Source organism: Fistularia commersonii, chromosome 30 (assembly GCF_037954325.1).
Source record: "Fistularia commersonii isolate RoL2024-O1a breed Wild chromosome 30, RoL_Fcom_v1.0, whole genome shotgun sequence".
NCBI lineage: Eukaryota > Metazoa > Chordata > Actinopteri > Syngnathiformes > Fistulariidae > Fistularia > Fistularia commersonii.
The window spans coordinates 5,246,561-5,267,694 of record NC_141313.1 but is presented as its reverse complement, the minus strand read 5'-3'; the positions used below and the strand labels follow the sequence as shown (position 1 = coordinate 5,267,694).

General features: G+C 42.1%; 1 protein-coding gene across 1 annotated transcript in view; it reads left to right on the top strand.

The window, feature by feature from the left end:
• Positions 1-20,081, top strand: part of pard6gb (par-6 family cell polarity regulator gamma b) — a 32,884-nt gene extending 12,803 nt beyond the window's left edge. Inside the window, exon 3 of the mRNA XM_086177808.1 lies at positions 18,514-20,081. Within this exon, the coding sequence (XP_086033934.1) occupies positions 18,514-19,583 (1,070 nt within the window). The 3' untranslated portion in view covers positions 19,584-20,081. The remainder of the gene's footprint in view (positions 1-18,513) is intronic.
• The last annotated feature ends 1,053 nt before the right edge of the window (positions 20,082-21,134 follow it).

Here is a 21,134-nt window from a genome sequence, read left to right as displayed (position 1 = left end):
TGGGGAAGCAGAGGTGGTAAAAGTAAATGGCATGTACTGTTCAAGACAAAAAGCCTTTTATTAGAACTTTTTTTTTTTCTTTGTGAGCATTGAACTGATACTTTGATGACACATCTGGGCCACATTCAGAGGGCAGGAGCATGAGAACATTCTGCCTTTTGAAAATGCCTCATCTCAGGGCGAGGGAGACGTTCTTTTAGGCCCAGTCGCTGTTGGAATTCTTTCCCCCACTTGCTGTGCGCTCTTGTGGCCCCTGTGCATCTCTTTGCCATATCAAATAAATCCTACTTCTCCACGGGGAAAAACATTTCTTCATCGTAAAACCTTTTTTTAGGTAGTGTGTGGGCCCCGCAATAAAACCTGTGTGTGGCCTTGTCTCGGCATGCCTTCAGACAATGCCAGCCACAGCCAGAGTGCGATGGAGATGCCTCGCGCCTGCCAGGAGCAGGACAGAGCAACGACGGCCAAGTCGAATGGGGTTGCTGCCTCCCATTAGTGCCTGTGACTGCAAAGCTGCCACGGACCAGCATGGATGAGGCTGTAAATCGTGTCCGTTGGCAGTGGCGGTGACAAACACGTTCACGACCATCTACCCAAATCCACACGCGACCTAAGCAGGAAGCCGGAAACGAGCATGTCCACATCTTATTAATGCCTGCGGTTTTATGTGCACGAATAGATTCCCGTTTCGTCAACCTCCAGCCCTATATAATGACTCAAATCCTTTCCCCAGCGACTCCCACATGTTCATCTTCATCCCAAAACACAGCCGAGTCTAATATTCAACCCTTCTCTCCGTTCTTGAAGCTCACGAGGGCAGGCCCCGAGTTTTAATTAAACTTGCATGGTCTGTTGTGCTTGGCAAACTCATATTAGTGTTTGTGTTTTCCTAAGGCCCTGCTTTCATTTTGGTTTACGACCAAGCTTTGAACCGTGTCCCCCGCCCCTCCCCTGCCCACCCTCCCCACGATGAAATTTCCAGACACTGTTGGACAGGAGTGTCTGTCAGGGTGCAGCATTCCTTCTATAATCTGTTGAATGTTATTGATGAGCATTTTATAAATAGATTTTTACATTAAAAGGCAAAGCAGTGTTTTTCTTTTAGGTTTAATGGGGTTGTAAATTGACAAAAATAGTTGAATGGTATTGATCAGAAGACAGCAAGCACAATGTGTTTTATGTTCCACTTAAAGGGCACATTTTCTGCAGGATGGAATTGGTTTGTGTGTGTGTGTATATCTGAAATTGTGCACTATACACACACATCTCATCTCAATGAAGGGATTCCATCACACCTTGAAGGCTTCTTGCATGACTACGCCAATTCACCAAAAGCCCATGGCTCCTTTGAAACTGACCTAATTCCGCATCCAAATACGCCTGCAGATGAATGCTCTGTATATTGTTTGCTAGATGGTGATGAATATAGCCAGTCCTTTGGGGACAAACAAACAACTTCCTGAGCCTCCGCCACCGCCGCGACCACTCCTTAGCTGCATGAACCTTCAAAGAGAGAAAACATGCTCTCAATGTCTTCAGTCCCATGTTTTTATTCCTCGCCGTGTGACTTGAAAGGGTAATCGGATCCTGTGACATGTGTAACTCTCAGTTTCCCCTCCTTGTGGAGCTTTTGTTCCTTGTTTATGTGTTTTGTCTTTGTCGTGATGTCATTTTGGAAATCTCTGAGGGAATCCAGGCACTTGAGTTAACCCATACGATCTACTCGATTCGGGTTCCTTCTTCCCACAACACACGATTCATATTTTGACAGCAGTTCAAACAAGACAAGGCTGCTAAACACCCTGCACTTTTTTATACTTCTTTTCTGTAACTACAACAAAGTTTAGAAAGAAATAGTTTTGCTACTTTGGGCAAAACTTTATGTATTAATATATTACTTTAGACACATTAAAATTTTGGTTGCATATCTCTGTAGTTTCATTTGAGGTAGTCAAATTCAAATAAAAAAAAACTTACTTTGCCCCCAAGGGGCAATTATGAAGCTACAAAGTACAGCTAAAGCTAACATAGAAAGTATAAAATTATTTTCTTTTTCTTATTATGGAAGAGCCATGTTATGATATATGTCATTGGTGTGTCTCTCTTCAGAAGGGATTAGCATTAGATGGTCTGTTTAAAACATACACACAAAAACGTCGACTTGTGCTCCTTGTGTAGGTTTTTCTGTTTTGTTTACCATTCCTATTTCAAAACCTTTGCTTCTGTTTCACACCTAAAATGTGTATTCACATTTTGACTAGGGTAAAATGAGCATGCAGATTGACCTGAGGTTAGCAGGATACATAATAAGTCAGTCATCAGGGTTTTAGCGATGCTGATAAGATTTTTTTTTCTCTTATAACTCTCACAGTCAGTCTCATGCCTAGGGTATGTGTGTTAACTAATTTGCTAATAACATAATATTGCCCATACAAATATTAGTATTAATATTTTCTGTCACTCAGTGAGAAAATCTCAAAGCACGTCTTTAGAAATGTCATACCATTCCTCCCAAGTTTTTTTTTTTTTTTTTTTCAACCTCGTCCCTATAATTTTACATTCAGAAAGGACAGAAGCCGTACTGGCCACAGTTGCCTGAAAGAATGCAGTGGAAAATTCCCAGGCCAAGTTTAGAACCAAACACGAGCCTAGGGAAAGAAGGGGTGAAGATTTTGGGGTTTGTGAGAGCCGGGAATCTGGACACCGGGTGGGTGTTAGTGGGTTTTTCAGGGAGGAGTAGCTGGTTTGTTCAGAGGCTGCTTGCAATGAGAGCGTTCTCTGCAGCTCTGCCTTAATTACAGCTCTGCTGGAAGGCAGGGCCAGGCATGCTCTCCCTTTGCACCACTGGTGAATGGTTGCTACACTGGAAAATGCAAAGTCACACATACAAATTTTACACATATCTTGTACGCATTAGCAAAGGATTTGTGTCCATATGAAGAAATCCTACTTTACCTCTCTGCAATGTACGCAAACACACTGGTTTGAAAAGAATTGCATTCACTTGAGGGCCAGATAAGCCGGGATGATTCCTCGGTAACTAGCAAGTCAAATTAGCGTCCCCTTTGTACAAGAGTATTTTGGGAATCCATAATTACAAAGAAAGGACTTTTGAAGAGCTTATCCATAGAAAACGCACTCACTGTTCGTGACATTGGCTACATGAGAAACTAGTTTCTCTTGGTTATAAAGTAAGCCTCATTTAACCCACTCTAACAGTAAAGTTATTGCTGGATTTTAAATCAAAGTGAAATAATTAACCTTGGCACATCCATTTTGATTGGGTGGAGGTTGACGTGCACCCTGCTACCGTGACGCTGCCCGGTCTACATGCTATAAATACTGTACGTTGCTTGAACACACCTACTCCATCTGCTGAAAACAAATTTGCTCAACCACCAAGCATGTGAAGTCCTTAAGTTTCCCCATTTGATGACCTCTGTCAAAAGTTCACTGCCCCACAAGGAAAAACCATCCAGAGCTCAATCCAGTTAGCGTGAAAAGCCACAGTGCTTCAAGTGTGTCGTGTGTGAACTCTTGAACTGTGTCGCCGCAAGGACACGCTCTCTATTTATGTTTGTGTGCCTTGGCTTGTGATCAGTGAGACCTTGTTTCCCTAAATTTCTGGAACTTTGTCGGAGAAGCAGAAGCAAAATCAGAAGCCCTTTTTTGTTCCTATTTTCCACATTAAATCAGACAAAGAGACTTTTGGCGGTGTCGGTCGCTGCCAAGCATTATGAATTAAAACTGCCCTATAAAGTATCTCCTTTTTGAAGGTTTTAGTTGGTCTTTAGGGGCTGATATTACACTATCAAGTGTGGATTTGCTCTCAAGAAATGAAATAACACACACAGCCAGTGAAAAGTGCACTGTATATAGGTCATGGGGCTAAAACAATGAGACAAGCGGTCATGCCCCTCACCAGTCTGTCAATTGTTCACCCATTACGTGGGCAGTCAGGCAATGACTGGCTAGAAAGAAGGATGGAAGTGTTTGTGATTGGCTATCCTACATCACCAGAGCTGGCAATAAGCCCAACAGAAGCCATTGCAGATCCCGGTGTTGGAGTGGATAGCAAAGATGAGCTAATCGTGCTGGTTGTCCATCGCATATCAGCCATCATGTCGTAATGTTGAGTTTTTCTATTTCACAGAAAATCTCTTTATTGGCACTCTCTGTTTTCAACTCTGGATCACATCATGTACATCTGATCCTCATAGATCTGCCAAAGGAAAAGGCCCATTTGAAATAGATCATACTTAAGCTTATATTACTCCGTCTCAGTAAAATGAAAGGAAAGGCAATGTTTGAAATGACAGTCCATTAAGCATATCATTCACTCTTACAAAGATGAACCTGTTTGCAAAGTAGCTGATTTCAGATGCAACCAAAGGTCTGGATTGCAGCTATTTAATCAAGTTACACATAATTAGATGATGCCCAAGGCCGTGGGTTTCTTTAAAATACACTTGGTCCTGAGCTGACTCACAAATGCCTGGCAGGAGTAGACAAACGCACCGTGAGAAGACACTACCCCCTCCCCCCCCAAACATTTGTGCCACAAGTTGGTGGTTGAATCAGGCTAACTCAGCAGTTCAGGATGAGAGAGGAAGGAAAGGAACGGAGGAGGGGAGGAATGGGCTCTGACTCTTGTCCTGATATGAATTGTGTCCCAGAGTTTTCCTGAAACAATGGACACTTGACAGATCATGTGGAAATACTCCCACACATACACAGAAGGAGAGAGAGGAGGGGAGTAAAGGAGCTAGATGGAGCGAATCACAAATAAAGTCAGCGGAGCAACGCAGGAGCAGGAAGAACAAGGATATGTGTCACCACACGCAGGAAGTACTCTGTTTCGCTGTGCGATTGTGTAAGAGAGTGTGTTACAGGTGGATGGGAGAGTAAATGCAAGGCCTGTCCAAGCCTGCCAGGGATTTACCCAAACACAACAGGAGAATGGGGGACCCTCACCTAGGGGCCAGGAAGGGGCTTTTCATTGACCTTTGTTGATGGCTGAATAGGGGTCGCTGAGGGTGCTGGCTCTAATGCTTCAGTCCAACACACACCAGCGTGAACGGCGTGCAGTTTCAACCTATGGCTGTTGATCATCACAAGAAAATCACACTAAAACTTTGACCGAACCTGGTGAAAATCCTCCTTCAGCCTTGAGTTGGCCTCGAGGAGGGTTTTGTAAACCCCATTGCTAATTGATTTATCTGCTAGAGATAGCCATAATGGCAGAATGCTTTCTGAATCCCCCTGCTGGCCAAGTGTAAAACAGGTGTATTTTGATCCTGTGCTGCAGGCAAAGCACCACAACCTCTGAGTCACTTAAAGACTTCATTACCGAATCAGCAGCCCAAGACTGTGGGCCTGAGGTTTGTTTTGTTTTTTTTAGTCCCAACAACCTTTACCCATCCTTTCAATGAAACGCATTTCTTTTGTAAATATTGGTCAGCAGTTATCAGGTTGTGGCACTTGCTGTAAATTCACAAGTCCGAACCAGACTGTTTGAAATGGTCCCCCCTTGACCCTCAAAACCGTAAAATTTGAATTCAGATTTTTTTTTTCCAATCCCAATATTTATAGCTAATGATTGACTGCAAGGAATATTTTCGGCTGGCGGTATTTGCTGGAAGTTCTTACGGTTTTGTTTTGTTTTGTTTTTCTTTTAATGAAAGGATACACATGGGAACAGTGTAATATTCAAAGCACAACCTGATAATATGAGAGGATGATTACCAGCTATTATTTACAGCCAGTTGACCCTTCTCTGACTTCCTCTTCTTCTAAATTTGTCTGCATGATGAAAGAAAATGATCTCATTCAGGGCTTTGGAGAAAACATTTTCTCTGGCCGCTTATAAATCGAGTTGTAATGTAATGGGTTATTTTTCTTGCCCGTGGTGTGAATGAGATGAATGTCTCTGGAGGCGACTTCATAACAAAGGATCACTTTTCCTGTGTGTTGATGTAAGACCCTCTCAGCACGTCGTCTGATGGGAGACAGCCTCTCCCGTCTCTCCTGTCTCCCTTTGTGCTTCCCCCGAAGTTGAACGAATCGGAAATTAGCTCCCAGGCAGGGAGCTCGGTTTGTCACTCTTTTCACCTGTTTAGAGAAGAAAATTTCTCAATTTTCAAATCCGCAACCGTCTGCTCCCTCGACTGCCTCATTTTCTTATCTGTCTGCTTGAATCTCCTCTGGCATTTTGTGGCTTGTCTACAGTTTGTTTGTGTTTGACAGCAAGCAGAATGTAATCCTTCAAGTCTGCTTGTTGTCTATCAAATGCAGCCCACGACAGATTAGAAATGCTTCTAGGGAAGATGAGCCTGGCAGCAGCGAGTGCGACACCAGACGCGTCAAAACCTAATCTATGACTCTCGTATTAGTAATGCGTAATGCAATCTCGTGGATATTTTGAACCGTGTAACAATGGCTCACCTGGAGTAATGGAGAAAAAATGTGCCAGCAAGCATCACTAAGCTGCAAAAGGTCATGTCACAGTGATGGTGAATGGTTTTGTCTGTTCTGTCGTGCTCTGAAGTCCCAGATAAAATTAGCCAATAAATATTAGTCAAAATCATTCACATCTTTAAGTCAATCACCATTCTTGAAAATTCTTCACGGCAGGATGACGCTAATCCCAGCTGTCAATGGTCGAGAGACAGGGTTTAACCTGGGCCTATCACCTGTCTATCACAGAACCGCACTGAGAGACATATTATTCACTCCTATTCAGAAGTACGGCCAATATAGCCTTTGCTAAACCAGCTGCATGCGTTTGGAAACTGGAGAACTTGAAAAGCACCCATGCAGATACCAGGAGAACATATGGAAAGTCCGCAAAGCCAACCACTGAAATCAAAGAGCAAACCTTCTTGCTGTGAGGCGACAGCGTTAAGCACCACACCACTGTTTTGCCTTACCATGAAAATTAGTCTTTTTTTTTTTTTTTTTTTTTTTCTTTTAAAGGTCAACCCTGTTGGTTTCCAAACTGTTACACACACAGGAAAGGGGTACATGAAAAGTCATAGATCATAGCATGCTTTTTCTTCACTGTTCAAAAATGTCATAAGCGAAACAAACCACACACCCTGCTCTGTCTATGCAATGCAATCTCAGTGTTGACGGTATTCTTACACTCCAAGTCAGCTCTTATATTTGAGCTGTGATAGCTGTAATTACACTGGGCGAGATGTTGAGGCGCTTGAGCTGCTCCACTTCGGCTGTTTTATACAGTATATTATGTTTGTATATTCCCCCCGTCCTCCACAGAAACCACCGTATTCTCCTCGCGTATGTTTGTTATTCTTAGCCCTTTTTCACGGCCATTTGCTGAAACCCCTCGTCGCTGCGTCATTTCATTACATCTCCGAGCCCAGTATGGCATATTCTTTTCGGAGCTGCCAGCAAGCCAGAACAAATTAACCATAGGCCCTTTTGCCCCCGGAATTCTGAGCGGAGCTCATATGAACAATAGTCACACACTGCCGTTAACATGGTTTTCTTCTTCAAGCAAATTATACAACCCGGGGATCATTAAACAGCTTTTGATGGTCCGAACGGCATTAAGATACGTTTTGTTGTTTGTATTTGGGGGTTTAAGAGAGAGATGCAGCATGGGAGATTCTGATGCAGCCGAAAAAATAATCAATGAAACAGTTAAAAGGGCACATGTTTTGACAGTCACTTCATTTCAATTTGAATTCAATGTCAAAATTTTAAAATATTTGACAAGACTAAATGTTATTAAGAATTTTTAAAAGGCTTTTTTCCTGTCAATTACTCATCTCCTCTGAGCATTCTGACTCCTCACTGAGTCTTCATCCTGACTCCTCATTATGAAGGCGTTAATCCAGAAACTCTTCCCATCACATGAAGCTAATCCTTGCACATTTCGCACCCCAGGATTGATTGGTGCCCAAGGAGACCACCCCTAAAGTCACCCTTCCTCCTCTGTTAGAAAAGGAGATTTCAGATCAGCGATCCATCAGTGATGTTTAGGCTAAATTATTCATCTAAGTTGAGGTTGAACTCCCCCCTGGTTTAATTGTACACTCTTGCTTGCATGGCCTTATTTGGGTCGGAATGCTTGGCTGTTTTAAATTGTTACCCAATTACTGTAATAACTCATTGACCTGTTGATTCTCCTTGTCATGTGTTACTGTTACACCTATCTACAACATGTTCCCTTATCCTTTAAGTCACAGTCTAATCTTGCATTATACATCACCGCGTTATCTAATCCTTGATACAAGAAGTTTGCATATAAGGAATAAGTACATCTTGTTTCTTCATACTTGAGGGGATTTAAAATCAGTCTGTCCATTGTTATCATGCTATCTGTCATGCTGAAATCTTGCGCGCACGCACACACACACACACACACACACACACACACACACACACACACACACACACACACACACACAGGAAAGAGACAGAAGGTCAGACAGGTGGGAAACCTAGTGTCCAGGAATGCTGCTGTGAGTTGTGACAGTGCAGATATGCAGGATATGCCAGACAAAAATCCCATGGTCGTGTGATGTATTTTATGTTCAAAATTTTACGCTGGATGCTTATTTTTATCCCCTTTTGCAAAAAAAAAACAAAAAAAAAAACAACCTTTGCGTTTTGTTAGATAGCTTAAATAAACCATACAAGATTTTAATTCACTTAATATCCTATGGTGGCCTTATTTGAATATTTTTATTTATATCTTTACATTGAGGATGAACAGTTACTGCAGGCTGGTAGTTGTGGGCCAGATGGCTGGGAAGCCTTTGTGCCCCTTAAATGAACAGCATGTGTTTTTCTGAGGTTGAAACGTGTGTGCGTGCTTACATGCGTGCGTGCATGTGTGTGCGTGCGCACGCGTGTTAGATCAGCGGAGGGGCAGCTGGATCTTAACACGGCGGACGCAGTCGGTTACTTTCAAGCAAAACTAAATAGAAAGCACCGCAGGGGTACATTTGTCTACTTTGGAGTTAAGTAAAAACACCATGTCGGTATTTTGTCCCGGTTATAAATAAAATAACTGGTCCCTTTTATCTAACTAAGATGCTACTTGTTCCTGAGTGATATTACAAATTAGTAAGGCTTTGGTCAGTGAACCCTAAATAGCAGTTGTTTTCTTCCGAAGGAGGGGAGCACTTAATGGATATGAGATTGTTCCAAATGAAAGGTTTGAGGAATGCAAGAGGGGTGCTCTCTTTTCCCTTCCCTCCTTTGAAGTTTAAACACACACACACACACACACAGAAACACACCGAGCACAGGTTACGCATGCACCTTCTCCCCTCTATTTAAATACCTTTCTTTTGATCTTAAACCTCTTTCCCTTCATTTTTTCCCACCCAACATCTCCTTTCATAGTGTTGCTGCATAAGGTCAGGGGGTTGTGTGCACGTGCACTTTCGGGATAGAGGGGAGGGCGCATTCAATACCTGCAGCGGATCTCAAACCTGTCACTCCTCCCCGGCCGACCACGCAGGCCGAGGCAGCGCCAAGCAGACATGGCAGCTCCATTTAAGTCGTCCCAGATGTGCAGACGCGGGCCTCTGCGCGCCGCGGTAACAGTGAGGGAAATGAGTGCATGGAGCGAAGGAACGGGGGGGTGCAGAGAGACTGAGCAGCATGTAAAGTTCCTCACAGAACCTACATGCACGCAAAACTTTTAGAGCTCTCCTTAGAGAAGAAAAAAGGAACACTGGCCTTTTTTCTCCTGCAGTTTTCTTAATGCAGGAGGATTTTAACGACTCAAATAGTGACTGAAACGCAACCTTGAAGTCGGATACGAATATCCCCCATCAAGTTGTTTTTTCTACACCACCTTTAACAAAAAAAAAAACATTTAGAAGTAAAAGGCAGCTCTGCTTCTTCACACATGAGCTTTTCAGATGTGAGTCAGCGTGGCTTATAACCAATATTCAGAGCCAATTTCATGCACGGGTGATGTTTATTAGGATGAGACCACTATTCCTTCCTTTTTATTTAATGTTCAACAGATTTTTTTAAAAATACGTCTTAATGGAAGAAAGCGTGAGAAAAATTCGAGAATGTATCATTTGTTAGGTTTTGGGGGCAATAAAGCCCAACATGGTAGAAACTAATCATTATGGAGGGTTTTTCTGGTTTATTTTATTTTTTGTTTTGTTTTTTTTGTTCATCTCATCATTAAAAAATGACTAGGGTGATTTTTATAAACTTAATAATCCAAATACTTAAGGGTTTGTTTCCCCCTTTTTTAGTTTACAGAACTCTGGATGATTGATGGTAGTACTAGTATAGTATTGCTAAACTTCATTTGCAATGCATGCTCACTTTGAACATAACTTGCGCTTTCTTACGATAGTGTTGCCAGAATTACTATTTGTGCATTTAAATGCAGCATTTTAATTTGTCAAACTGATAATGGAAGCTTGTCTCCTGAATTTAATAATTCTGTCATCTTGGACAGGGGATTAACTCCTTTTAGATTTTTCGTTTTGGCGTTGCCTCTTAATAGATGTATTCAGAGGAAATAGTCTGTTAATGTTCAGTGACTAGTCGGTCTGATATATAAAACGACAGATCAGTTAAATTACTACTAACTTTTTACCAAAGGCTCAAGAGCAACTGCTGATTACAACCATGTAAGTTTATCGAGCGTCTCCAAATTTCCATCCAGGCCCTGCCTCAACCACCCGTGCAAGAATGTGAAATATGTTAGCATGTTTAAAAAAAAAAAAAAAAAAAAAAAAAAGTGTTCTTCTTTATTCTGTCTGGAATCTTTTTCCATGTTAGTGTTATTTGAACGTCTTGGCAGCAGTCAGTGCCTAAACACACAGACTTCCCGGCCGTCCCCAACGGGTAGGAGAAGACATGTCCAAGAATACTGATTGTTTGGGGTTATTCCTTAGATTTCTGTGTTACACCCAGTTAGACTGGGATCCAAATGAAAAAGGTGAACATTTTGCCTGACAGCTAAAGGCACTGCATGTGGCTTATGGAAGAGAAAGGCCTGTTTGTTTCAGAAAATTCACAATTCAGCTTATTTTATTGTATTTGGAAGTGTTGTTTGAAACCACTGGAGTGTCAGGAAACCCAGGTATTTCGGATCCTGCGCTATTGAGGGAAAGCACCACAAAGCTCTGAGCTGCATTCAGGCACGTCTTTTCTAATGCAAACACCACAGAGAGAATGCAAATGTGCGTGCAGGCAAGGTTTCAGCGGCCGCCTACTGTACAGCGTCCCCACCCAGCCCGGCTCTGTCACACTGCGTTTCATCAGTCTGCCCCGATGTCATCTTCCTGGTGATTTGTAAAAGCGCGGATCTTCCAGTGCGTGCTTCTCTGCTCTTTGGGGTCCAGGAACGAAGCCCTCCGCCACAGTATCCAGTGACCTAATGCGAGCACTATTCCATTTTCTCTATGTGCCTCATCGCTTCCCCTCTCTCCACCGGTTATGGCCTCCACTGCCACTAAGCACTTTGTCACGCTTGGCTAAAAACCAGGATGGGGGGGGGGAATGAAGGGTTGTTGGGGTACATGAATGTGACTTGGATAGATGAACTGTAGTTGTAGGCAGTGGGAATTTTTAGCATACAGTCTGCGTGGTTTGTGTGACGCTAAAGCCAGTTAGCTTGGCACTGCATTCTCACTGCAAGGGGGGAACTAACTGGTCCAAATGTAACAAAATACAGCTACCAGCAACTCCAAAAATCACTAATTAAGAGGGTACAAATTGTCGTTTAAATCAAAGTATCAGTAACCTGTGTTTTACACAATTAAGAAATCCTTCAAGGAATTTTATTGCTTCTGATGGCACTTAACATGAGCAAGTTTCACAGTCTGTGGTGGGTAAATTTTACGTCAAGAACATATCAAAATGTTTTTCCATATTAGAAGCATCAGAGGGTAATACTAAAACATCTCAGCCTCCACAGTCTCAAAATGTGCCGTATTATGATCATATAAAGGCCGAGAGAGTGTATTCAAAATGAGACAAGTCTATGAAGTTTTAATGTCAATCATCTGTGAGTCAACAGCTGCTTCCATAGCGCCGATCAGAACCAACATTATAACCTCACTGTTTGTTGGCTGGAAGGAAAAGCACAGCAGCAACCTCAGAATTGAAAATCTCATCCAGCTGTGTTTATGGGTGCCAAAACACAATACTTAACAACACACACCATGCAGTTTACCTAATCACAATCCTGCCCACAAAAAATTCAAACTGAAAGGGTTCCATATCTGGTGCCATCATATTCACTGTTGGTTTTTTTTTTGACCAAATAAAAGGGTGATCCTAAGTCTAAGCAATGCAATCAGATGTCTCATTTGTTCCAGACTAGAGCTGAGACTCAAATTATTTTAAGGGTGCAGTATTGCATATTTAGAGTAAATGCCTGAATAATGGTTCAGTTTAAATATAGCTGCCGTGCAACATCCTAAACCCAGCTGCATTTTTTTAACTAGTGTGCTTGTGTCATAACTTAAATGTATAAATTGAGCTTTGTGGTTTTGCACAGATGCCGTGGCCTACAAATCATGTTATACAGATGCTTTATTTTCTGTGAAAATGAAGAATAAAAAAAAAAATCCCATCATAACCAAAATAATTTTAATAACGGCATAACACGACAATTGTTTAAAATGTAATAAGTGCCATTGTTCCCATTAGTCAGCAATTCTTCAGTGGTCTTTCTTGGCCTGGTTACCTCAGTCATCTGTGAATTCCTCACTGGGGCTGTTATGTCTGGGTCATATCAGTGAGTAAAAATACCGCTAGCAGGGGATCGCACCGCACCACCAAAGCTGTTTGCACATCGGCGGATGGCATTGCCTCCAACTCAGAAACGTAATATTGTTATGACTGGAGTTGGAACAAAATTTAAACTTCACTAAAACTTATTCACACACTGTTATCAGGGGTATGACAGTGGCTGACTGTCGTAAAATATATAAAAGTGTATTTCAAATTGTAATTGTTAAATGCAAAAAAACGCAGTAAGCCTTTGAGTGGCCTAAATTAAAATTTAGGCAGATTACCTGTTTTTGACTTCATGGCCTGCATTAAAATCATTATTTTTAATTTCTTCTTTTTTTAATGTTGAAAATTTAATTAAAAAAATGTAAAAATCATACATTTTGAAGACTTACGGTGGAACAAATGAAAAATGTCATTGCTTAGTTGGTCTTTATTCTTTCATTTGAAAGCTGTGATTGTGTTAATTCTTGTGTTACAAATTGCAAATTTTTCCTCTGTTCCCAAAAAGTTCCCTTTGGCACCGATATCACGAGCACGCTTCTCATAGCACGCCGACTTTCACAAAGCTGGGCGTGAAATTTCACACCAGGCACAAGGCCCCGAAAACCCTGCTCAGACATCATTCGTGTGAATGTCAGTTTGGTGAATGTGCTGCTGCTATTTGGCTCAACGCATTGAAGCCATATTGTTGCTGCTGAGTTGCAGCATGGTTATGTTTGTTATGGCTGTGAGCGCTCGCACTGGCAAACGCCAGTTCCCGACGAATGACTCCCATTGCATCACACATAGAAGGATAAAAAGAATACAATTGGAAAAAATATTGTGTCAACATAGGTGAGTGTCAGTATTTCTGTTTGTCTTCATGATGTCTGTCTACGGTTCTGTTGAGTCGGTAGGGAGCGTGTGAAGCTCCGCCAGGAGCCAGTGTGCACAAGGGGTTTTAATGGTTGACAAAAAAACTTTTATGAGAGTCAGCAGAAAAGCAGCATGACTTTAAAAGAGCCTTTTTTTCATGGTTAGCTACAAGAGAGTGTCGGAGTGGAACAAAGGCTGCTTTTCCTCCTTTTTCCCTCCCTTTTTTTTCTCCACACGTACTAGAACAGCATGGGGTATTTACTAGCAAGTAGGAACCAGACGCGCCCTAATAAGCCCGATTACACCCGGTCTGCTTCTCAGGTTTTCCAAAAGTTCCCGGGATACATTGAGGTTATATGTGTGTCCGTGTTTGATCAAATACCTTAGAGGTATCTTGACAAGATAGTAGCACGATGGTGCAACAGTTAACACTGCTGCCTTGTAGCAAGAGTGGTAGACTGGGTTCTCACTGTGTTCTTGGTCCCACAGACCAAAACATACAGCAGGTTAATTGAAGACTCTTAATTTGATAGGATCTGGATGAGAATGTCCCAATATGTGGCCCTGGTAATCACAGAGTAACACACAAACACACACACACACAATCCTACATGCAAAATAAGTGGTATGTATAATGAATGAATGAATGAAAACTTTATAGTAGAGGTCTTGATTTAATATGTACATTTCTTTTTACACCACACAGCATGGCATTCAATCTAATCCAATTTTCAGATAAATAATGTGGGGGGATTGTTTAGGTAAAGAATATAGGAAAAACTTTATTCCTTTATTCCTATCACGCAGGTCTTTAATCTGCTCGAAGATGCAACATTTAACCCTACATTCCAAGTGTCAGGCAGGCAGGCACTTGCAGAAGTTGCCCTTTGACTCCTGACCCTTCTCCTCTAACAGCATGGGATACATGACCACGATTTGTGTTGTCCTGCAATTTTGGTTCAATTCTCGTACTTGTAATTTTACATCAATTTTTTTTTTTTTTTTTTTTTTTTTTTTAAACTTACTCGACTGCATGAAACGCTGTGAAACAGAAGCTGAATTTCCCACTGTTAATTTCTGGACATAGTTCTGTCTTGCATTACACTCACAGATACTCTTTACCGCAGATGTTTAACGTTGTCTAAGCGAGCGAATGTTTTTTTCCCTCTGTGTCAGCATTCAGGATAGCTATTAGTTGGATTTCTCATAGCCTGACCTTAAGTTTAGGACAAACTGCAGATTAAGATAAATGCAAAAAGCCGGTGTGCACATACTTGCTCTGTGCACAATTATTGTTCACAGATTATGTATCATCTAAATTGTCGTGTTATATTCCATACCATGATCAGCAAATTACATTTGATGATGGAAATATTGAGTTTCAGCTACTTGGAACAAGACGCTTTCTAATAGGCTTTAGTTCGGAGAGGCTGTTGAGCCTGCAGATGCCTGGAAATGCCCAGACGGTCTTTGATCAACGGGTTCACTTTGGCTTACCCATCATGCTTCAGTGTGGGATTAACTTTGTCAGCAGTTGTTAAGATAACCTTTGTGTGATCGACTGGAACATGTTCCCTTAGTTTTAGGATGAAAAACTGCGCTACTCCTGACATTTTTATAGTCTATGAGCTTCTTGAGGTAATTACTGATCTGTAAGAGATAGTGTCTTTTTTTTTTAACACATGGCTATGATTTTAACATAGTTTGCAGGGTTTCTGTCCAGTTTAGAGGTAATTAGCCCTTGAAGTGCTAGATTTTCAAGATTTACAGGAGCGTACACACACACCTCTGTTGTTGGCAGGCCTGCATATGCACCATGACAGTACATTTTTAATTTTAATTCTGTGTTTGTTTTATCTTTGTAATGATAGGCTTTGATGAAATTTAATTTCAATAAACCCCCTCCTCAGAAGGTTAAACCTCAGGTCAAGTTTTTGCTGCCGCAACTTCTCAATGACTGGACGTCTTATCCTGTTTAGAATATCCACATATTGTTTTCCCCGTGATGACGCCCCAGGGGTTTTACCTCCCAGGGAAATATAACTTCAGCCAAACCTATGGAAAGCATGGTGAACTTTAGGAATGCATTTATTACCACAAAAAACTTTTTGTATCCATTTCCCACTGACCAAAGGTAGTAATCCGCAGAATATTCTTGTCCAAATGCTAGCTCCCAAAACTGTTGTGGCTGGTGTTCATTACAAGCAAAGCAACAACCTCACACCTCAGGAAGCTGGAACCAACGTTGAACATTTTAACAGATAAGCACTTTTACATTTCAGATTTGGTTTAAATATCAGTTATGCCGCACTGATTTGCATATCCTATTCTTATATAAATAAATGACAGCTTATCGTCACCCAGTTTCAATGCTGTTTGAGAGTCTATCTGTGGTGACAACTCACACTCACATTGTCACTCAAACTGCATGATCCTTAGCAATGTCTGGTCTTGATTCAGGTCCAAAAAGACAAGAAAACAAACAAATTTATATTTTATGAAAGTCGCTGGTTTGTTTGTGACTTTGTATGGAAAAGGTAATCTAAATCAAAGGATCAAGCTTTGACTCATGTTCATTGATGCTGATACGATCACTTAAGATCTAACTTGGTCAATAACAATCCAGCTTGCAGGATAAGGAACAGATCAGCAGACAGAAGAGATTAGTAAATTAGGTTCCTAAATATAAAAAAAAACAAAAAAACAACTACCTTTTCAATGGATAGACACTATGAATTGAATGAACGAATATCTTTTGAGCAGGTGCCAGTTCTCCGATAAACTACAGTCATATATGGGCCGGAAAATCTCCCATTTCAGTCCTAAATCAGTAATTCAGTCCTGCTTCGTTTAACTGAAACCTTTCATCTTCAAAGTCCACTTGGATATCCAGCACATCGTGTTTTACATGTGGGTATTTTTTTTTAGCAATTACATAAACTTGGGCTTTGTATGGGGATTTGCAAAACAGCTGTGTGAATTTTCGCAGTGTGTGTGTGTGTGTGTGTGTGTGTGTGTGTAATTATAGCTGCACAGCCATGATTCCTGGTTGAAAGAAGCACAAGGTAAGGATGTGTGTGACAGGTGTTACACCCAAGACCTGTAAATGACATCCTGCAGTGGTTCGCTCCAATATGCTTCCACTCAGGGAGACCTGCACTCAAGACAGAAATTCCAGTTCTGAGGCAAATCCCTTGTCTGGATTCAATCAAACGCCTTCTGCCCCACCATGCACAAAAAACTAAGCATACCACGCTGGAAATAGGATGTCATTAGCTGGACGATACTTTGGGCATTTGTGCAAAAGTGGATTTGCGAGCGCCTAGCGGAGCTGGCTGTCTCATAGTTCGTGACATTGTTTATCAGCCTTGGTTTTTTTTATCTTTCCCTTCAGCACAGCCATTGCTGACATCCCTATGTGAACCGAGGTCACTGTCAGTACGGACCTGAGTGTCTGCTTTTTCTCATCCGACAACAGAGTTAGCAATCCCTGGGACATTTAGCACATTTTGCCTGGTTTCCCTGGACTCTTAATACCCCACTTATTTTAAAAGCTGCAGTGTTAAGATGCCTTTGCTTACTCAACATTTGCGCTCAGGAAGACGATGTGTATTACTGATGATTCTGCATTGCACGGGGAGCCGCATGGCTCAAGTCCATAGTCCTCAGAGGCTGAAGGGATGGCTAGCCAGCTGGCTCCGCTTGCCAACTTCCAGTTCATTTCACTGCTCTCTCCTTCCATTGTGTGTACTTATGGGGACAGGCCAGCAACGCCTGTGTGTTCAACAGAAGACGCACACCTCCGCACAATTTCATAAAAGCAGGTGTCCCAAACTGGGGGGTAAAGATGACTCATTGTTTTTGCTGTAGAAGTACAAGATGATGCTCCCACCAAGAGACCAGGGCTTCCTGTCACTTTATGCTTTGTGTCCAGATTTCCTGTCTGCCTGAGAGAGAAAGATTAGAGACCTATCAAGTTTGTTTTGGGGTTTTTTCATGGAAAATATCCCTTGTCTCTCCTCACATACCCCCTCTTTCTACCCTCCACAAGCCAGTGCGTGTCAAACAGACTTTCTTTCGAGAGTGACTTCACATAGTCCTCTTGTATCCTTGGTCTTTATTTCTTTCCTTTTCTTCACAAATCTAAAGGGATGCAAATGCATGTTTGGCAGCCACTGTTTTATCTGGTGCTCCGTGAAGGTTTCTATTGTTTACTTGATTGCATTTGGTTGGAAAATAAGAGCGGCTCCTCTTCAAGATGCCTATTCTTCCCACATTGCATTGTCTTGTATTCCTATGAGATTGCTCATGAGGTTTTGGAACACTGTTTGCTTGTAGTTCTTGTTCTTTCTTTTGAGTTCTATTTTCAAAACGAGCATAATATGTGAATGTGTGCTGTCTTAGTGCAGAAAGGCACACTGGGAAACTCCAACAGCAGCTGTCTGGTAGCAGGAGGGTGGGTCACCTCTGTCAGCACAGGCAGGAATGTTCTGCACTCTCAGCATTTTAACCGACATCTACTTGCACACAAAAGAGTCTCATTAGTATCAAAATGGGAATCAACACTTGTATTTTTCACATCAAGATTGGACCCCTGTTCCTTGAGATGATTATTACTTAAACCAGGAGGCCCTCCTGTGTATGTATGGTCTCCGTAATAAGAACTGTGTTTAAATTATTACCAGGACTCTCGAAGGAAAATTCTTTTGAAGTACATCTGTGTGTCATTTAAACAAAAGGGTCATGAGTTTGCGAGGCAGGTGGTTTGACTTAAAGGTGTAGGCTGTGCGGATTTTTGTTGTTCCAGCGTGGAAAGACTTTCACTTGTCAGTTAAAATTGTGAGCTCCCATGCCTTGCAATCTCAATCATTCTTTTCCCTTCTCGTTTTGTCTTTTTTTTTGCAGAAGAGGTTGATTATTCTAACTTCGGCACCAATACCATAACACGCAAGAAGAAGCCAGTCGTCGCTCTGCGCAACAACGACGTGAACCGCAAGAGGCCGCATATCCGTATCGGGATGCCGCAGGACTTCCGGCCCGTCTCCTCCATCATCGATGTCGACATCCTACCCGAATCTCACCGTCGTGTGCGACTGTATCGTCACGGCTCAGACAAACCCCTGGGCTTTTACATCCGGGACGGGACGAGTGTCAGGGTGACGCCACACGGCCTTGAAAAAGTCCCGGGAATCTTCATATCGCGGCTGGTGCCGGGTGGTTTAGCCGAGAGCACGGGGCTGCTGGCGGTTAATGACGAAGTCCTGGAGGTTAACGGGATCGAGGTGACCGGCAAGTCCTTAGATCAAGTCACAGACATGATGATTGCCAACAGCCACAACTTGATTGTGACGGTCAAGCCTGTGAATCAGCGCAACAATGTTGTCCGCAGTAGCAGGATCAGCGGCAGCTCGGGCCAGTCGTCTGATAGCAGTGGCTCCACCGGGTACCCGAGTCTGTCTGTGGCCTCGGTAGGGGTGATGCCATCTGGAGCCCAAGGCTATCAAGATGAACTGGAGAGCGACGACGAAGCAGATATCGTCATCGAGAGCAGCCTCAAGCGGCCGTCTCAAAGGTCCAACGCTTCCCTCGCATCAAGTGTATCCCGGGCGCACCAGCAGACACCGTCAACGGTGCCAGGCCCTGCCGCGCCCCCTAGTCCTCCGTCACGTCCCCCGTCTGTGGTCTCCACTGCTTCCTTCCACTCCCAACCGAGCCTCAACGGAGGGTCCCACCACCACCACCACCAACACAGCAGCCTCAGTTACCAGCTGCACAGAGACCTGAACCTCCAGTACCAACAGTCCCAGCACAGTCACCCCCACCTACAGCCCTCGCATCACAGCAGCAACCCGGCTCTCCGCCACAGCAACGGCAGCCTGCACAAAATCCTCAGCTCCCTGAAAACAGACCCACGACACAGTCTCGCATTGCCCAGGGGAGGGGTGGAGGAAGATGGTACCGTCATCACGCTATAATATTTACACACATGGACAGAAACATCCCAGCTGCTCAGAGACTGAAACTGACACACCAGGCCAGATAAATAAGAGCAGAACTGTGTTTTGTCACGTATACATTTTTGATTTCTGTTGCCAACAAACAAGGAAAATCTGTTGTATATATTTCTTGTATTTTTTAAAGGTTTTTTTTGTCTTACATCAGAGAATTTGTATGATTATGTATGTAATGCTGATCAGAGCGGTAACGTTTTTAGGCGAGTTCACAGTATCCTAATTCTCGATGTGGTAACAGCCAGACATCTTTTTTAGTGACCACTTTTACTGAATTTTCGTTTCATTCTTATAACTGGGACCAAATTGGGGTTTTGCTTATTCATGTTTTAAAGAGTAAATCTATAATTCTTATATTCTGATAAATGCTGTGTAGATTATGATTTTTTTAAACTGTTCTTTATGAATTGATTATTGTGATGAAATCCTTGTATCTGTTCCAATAAATTATTCTAAGTCTCAGATTTCTGTCAATTCGTGTTGCGGCTCTGGATACTTGCTGTGAATATTTTCATCACGTTGGACAAAGAAATAAGGCCTCATGAGTCAATTTTTCACTCATGAGTCAATTATTCATTTATGGTAGCTTAACTTGATTAAGTTTGTCCAATTTCACTCTTTAGTCACAGCTATGGGTCCACAAATGCAAAAGTGGGTTCGGTTGAAGGAAGCAAAGACACAGTCAGCTGATTTATGTGGAAGTAAAACACAACCCAAAGAGAAATTGATATCCCATCAAGATATTTCTGGTTAAACACTAATCACCTTTCGGGCAAAATGTTACTCCAGAGCACAAATACAGCTCACGGAGATTGTTAATAAGTTATATGGACAGCTTTGTAATACATTCAAGTTAATAGGTAAAAGGCACTAGAGCCCCTTCTTAACAACATATGTAAAATCATTTTAAAATACATCATCTTGAGAAATGCACAGTACATATATGTGTATTAGAATTTAGGACAAATGCATCTGGGAAACCCAACGTATGGAACATGTAAGAACACTACAATTTACAATTGTTTTAACGGTCATTGAAAACGTTTGCGTTGTACTTAAAGTTATCACATCATTGTGTAAATGATACCTAATATAGACACAGTCACTGGAAAGAAAACCTTGTAAACTGTTTATATCACATACTCAATAATAATGTTTGGTCACTCATTCATCACCTATAGCACTTACCCTGTACATAGGGGGGTGGTAGCCAGTCCCAGCCTATAGCATCTTATTACTTAAGAATTAACACCTCATCAGGGAAGTCTTAATGTAGTTTTACATTCCAGACTACTCTTGCCATTTCAGGCAGTTATTTTTACTCAACCATTAACTGTGTGAGCATCCACTGCTATGTCCAGCCTGGACGTGCAGCAAGTCATAGGTCAGAGTCCCTTCAGTGCTGAGAAATTTCTCTCACCTCTCTGCTAATGAATGTTTATCTCCCGTGTTTACTCAGTGCGTCAAAGTGCTTGAACAGCTAATGGATCATTTGCACTAAAGTTATTTACTTCA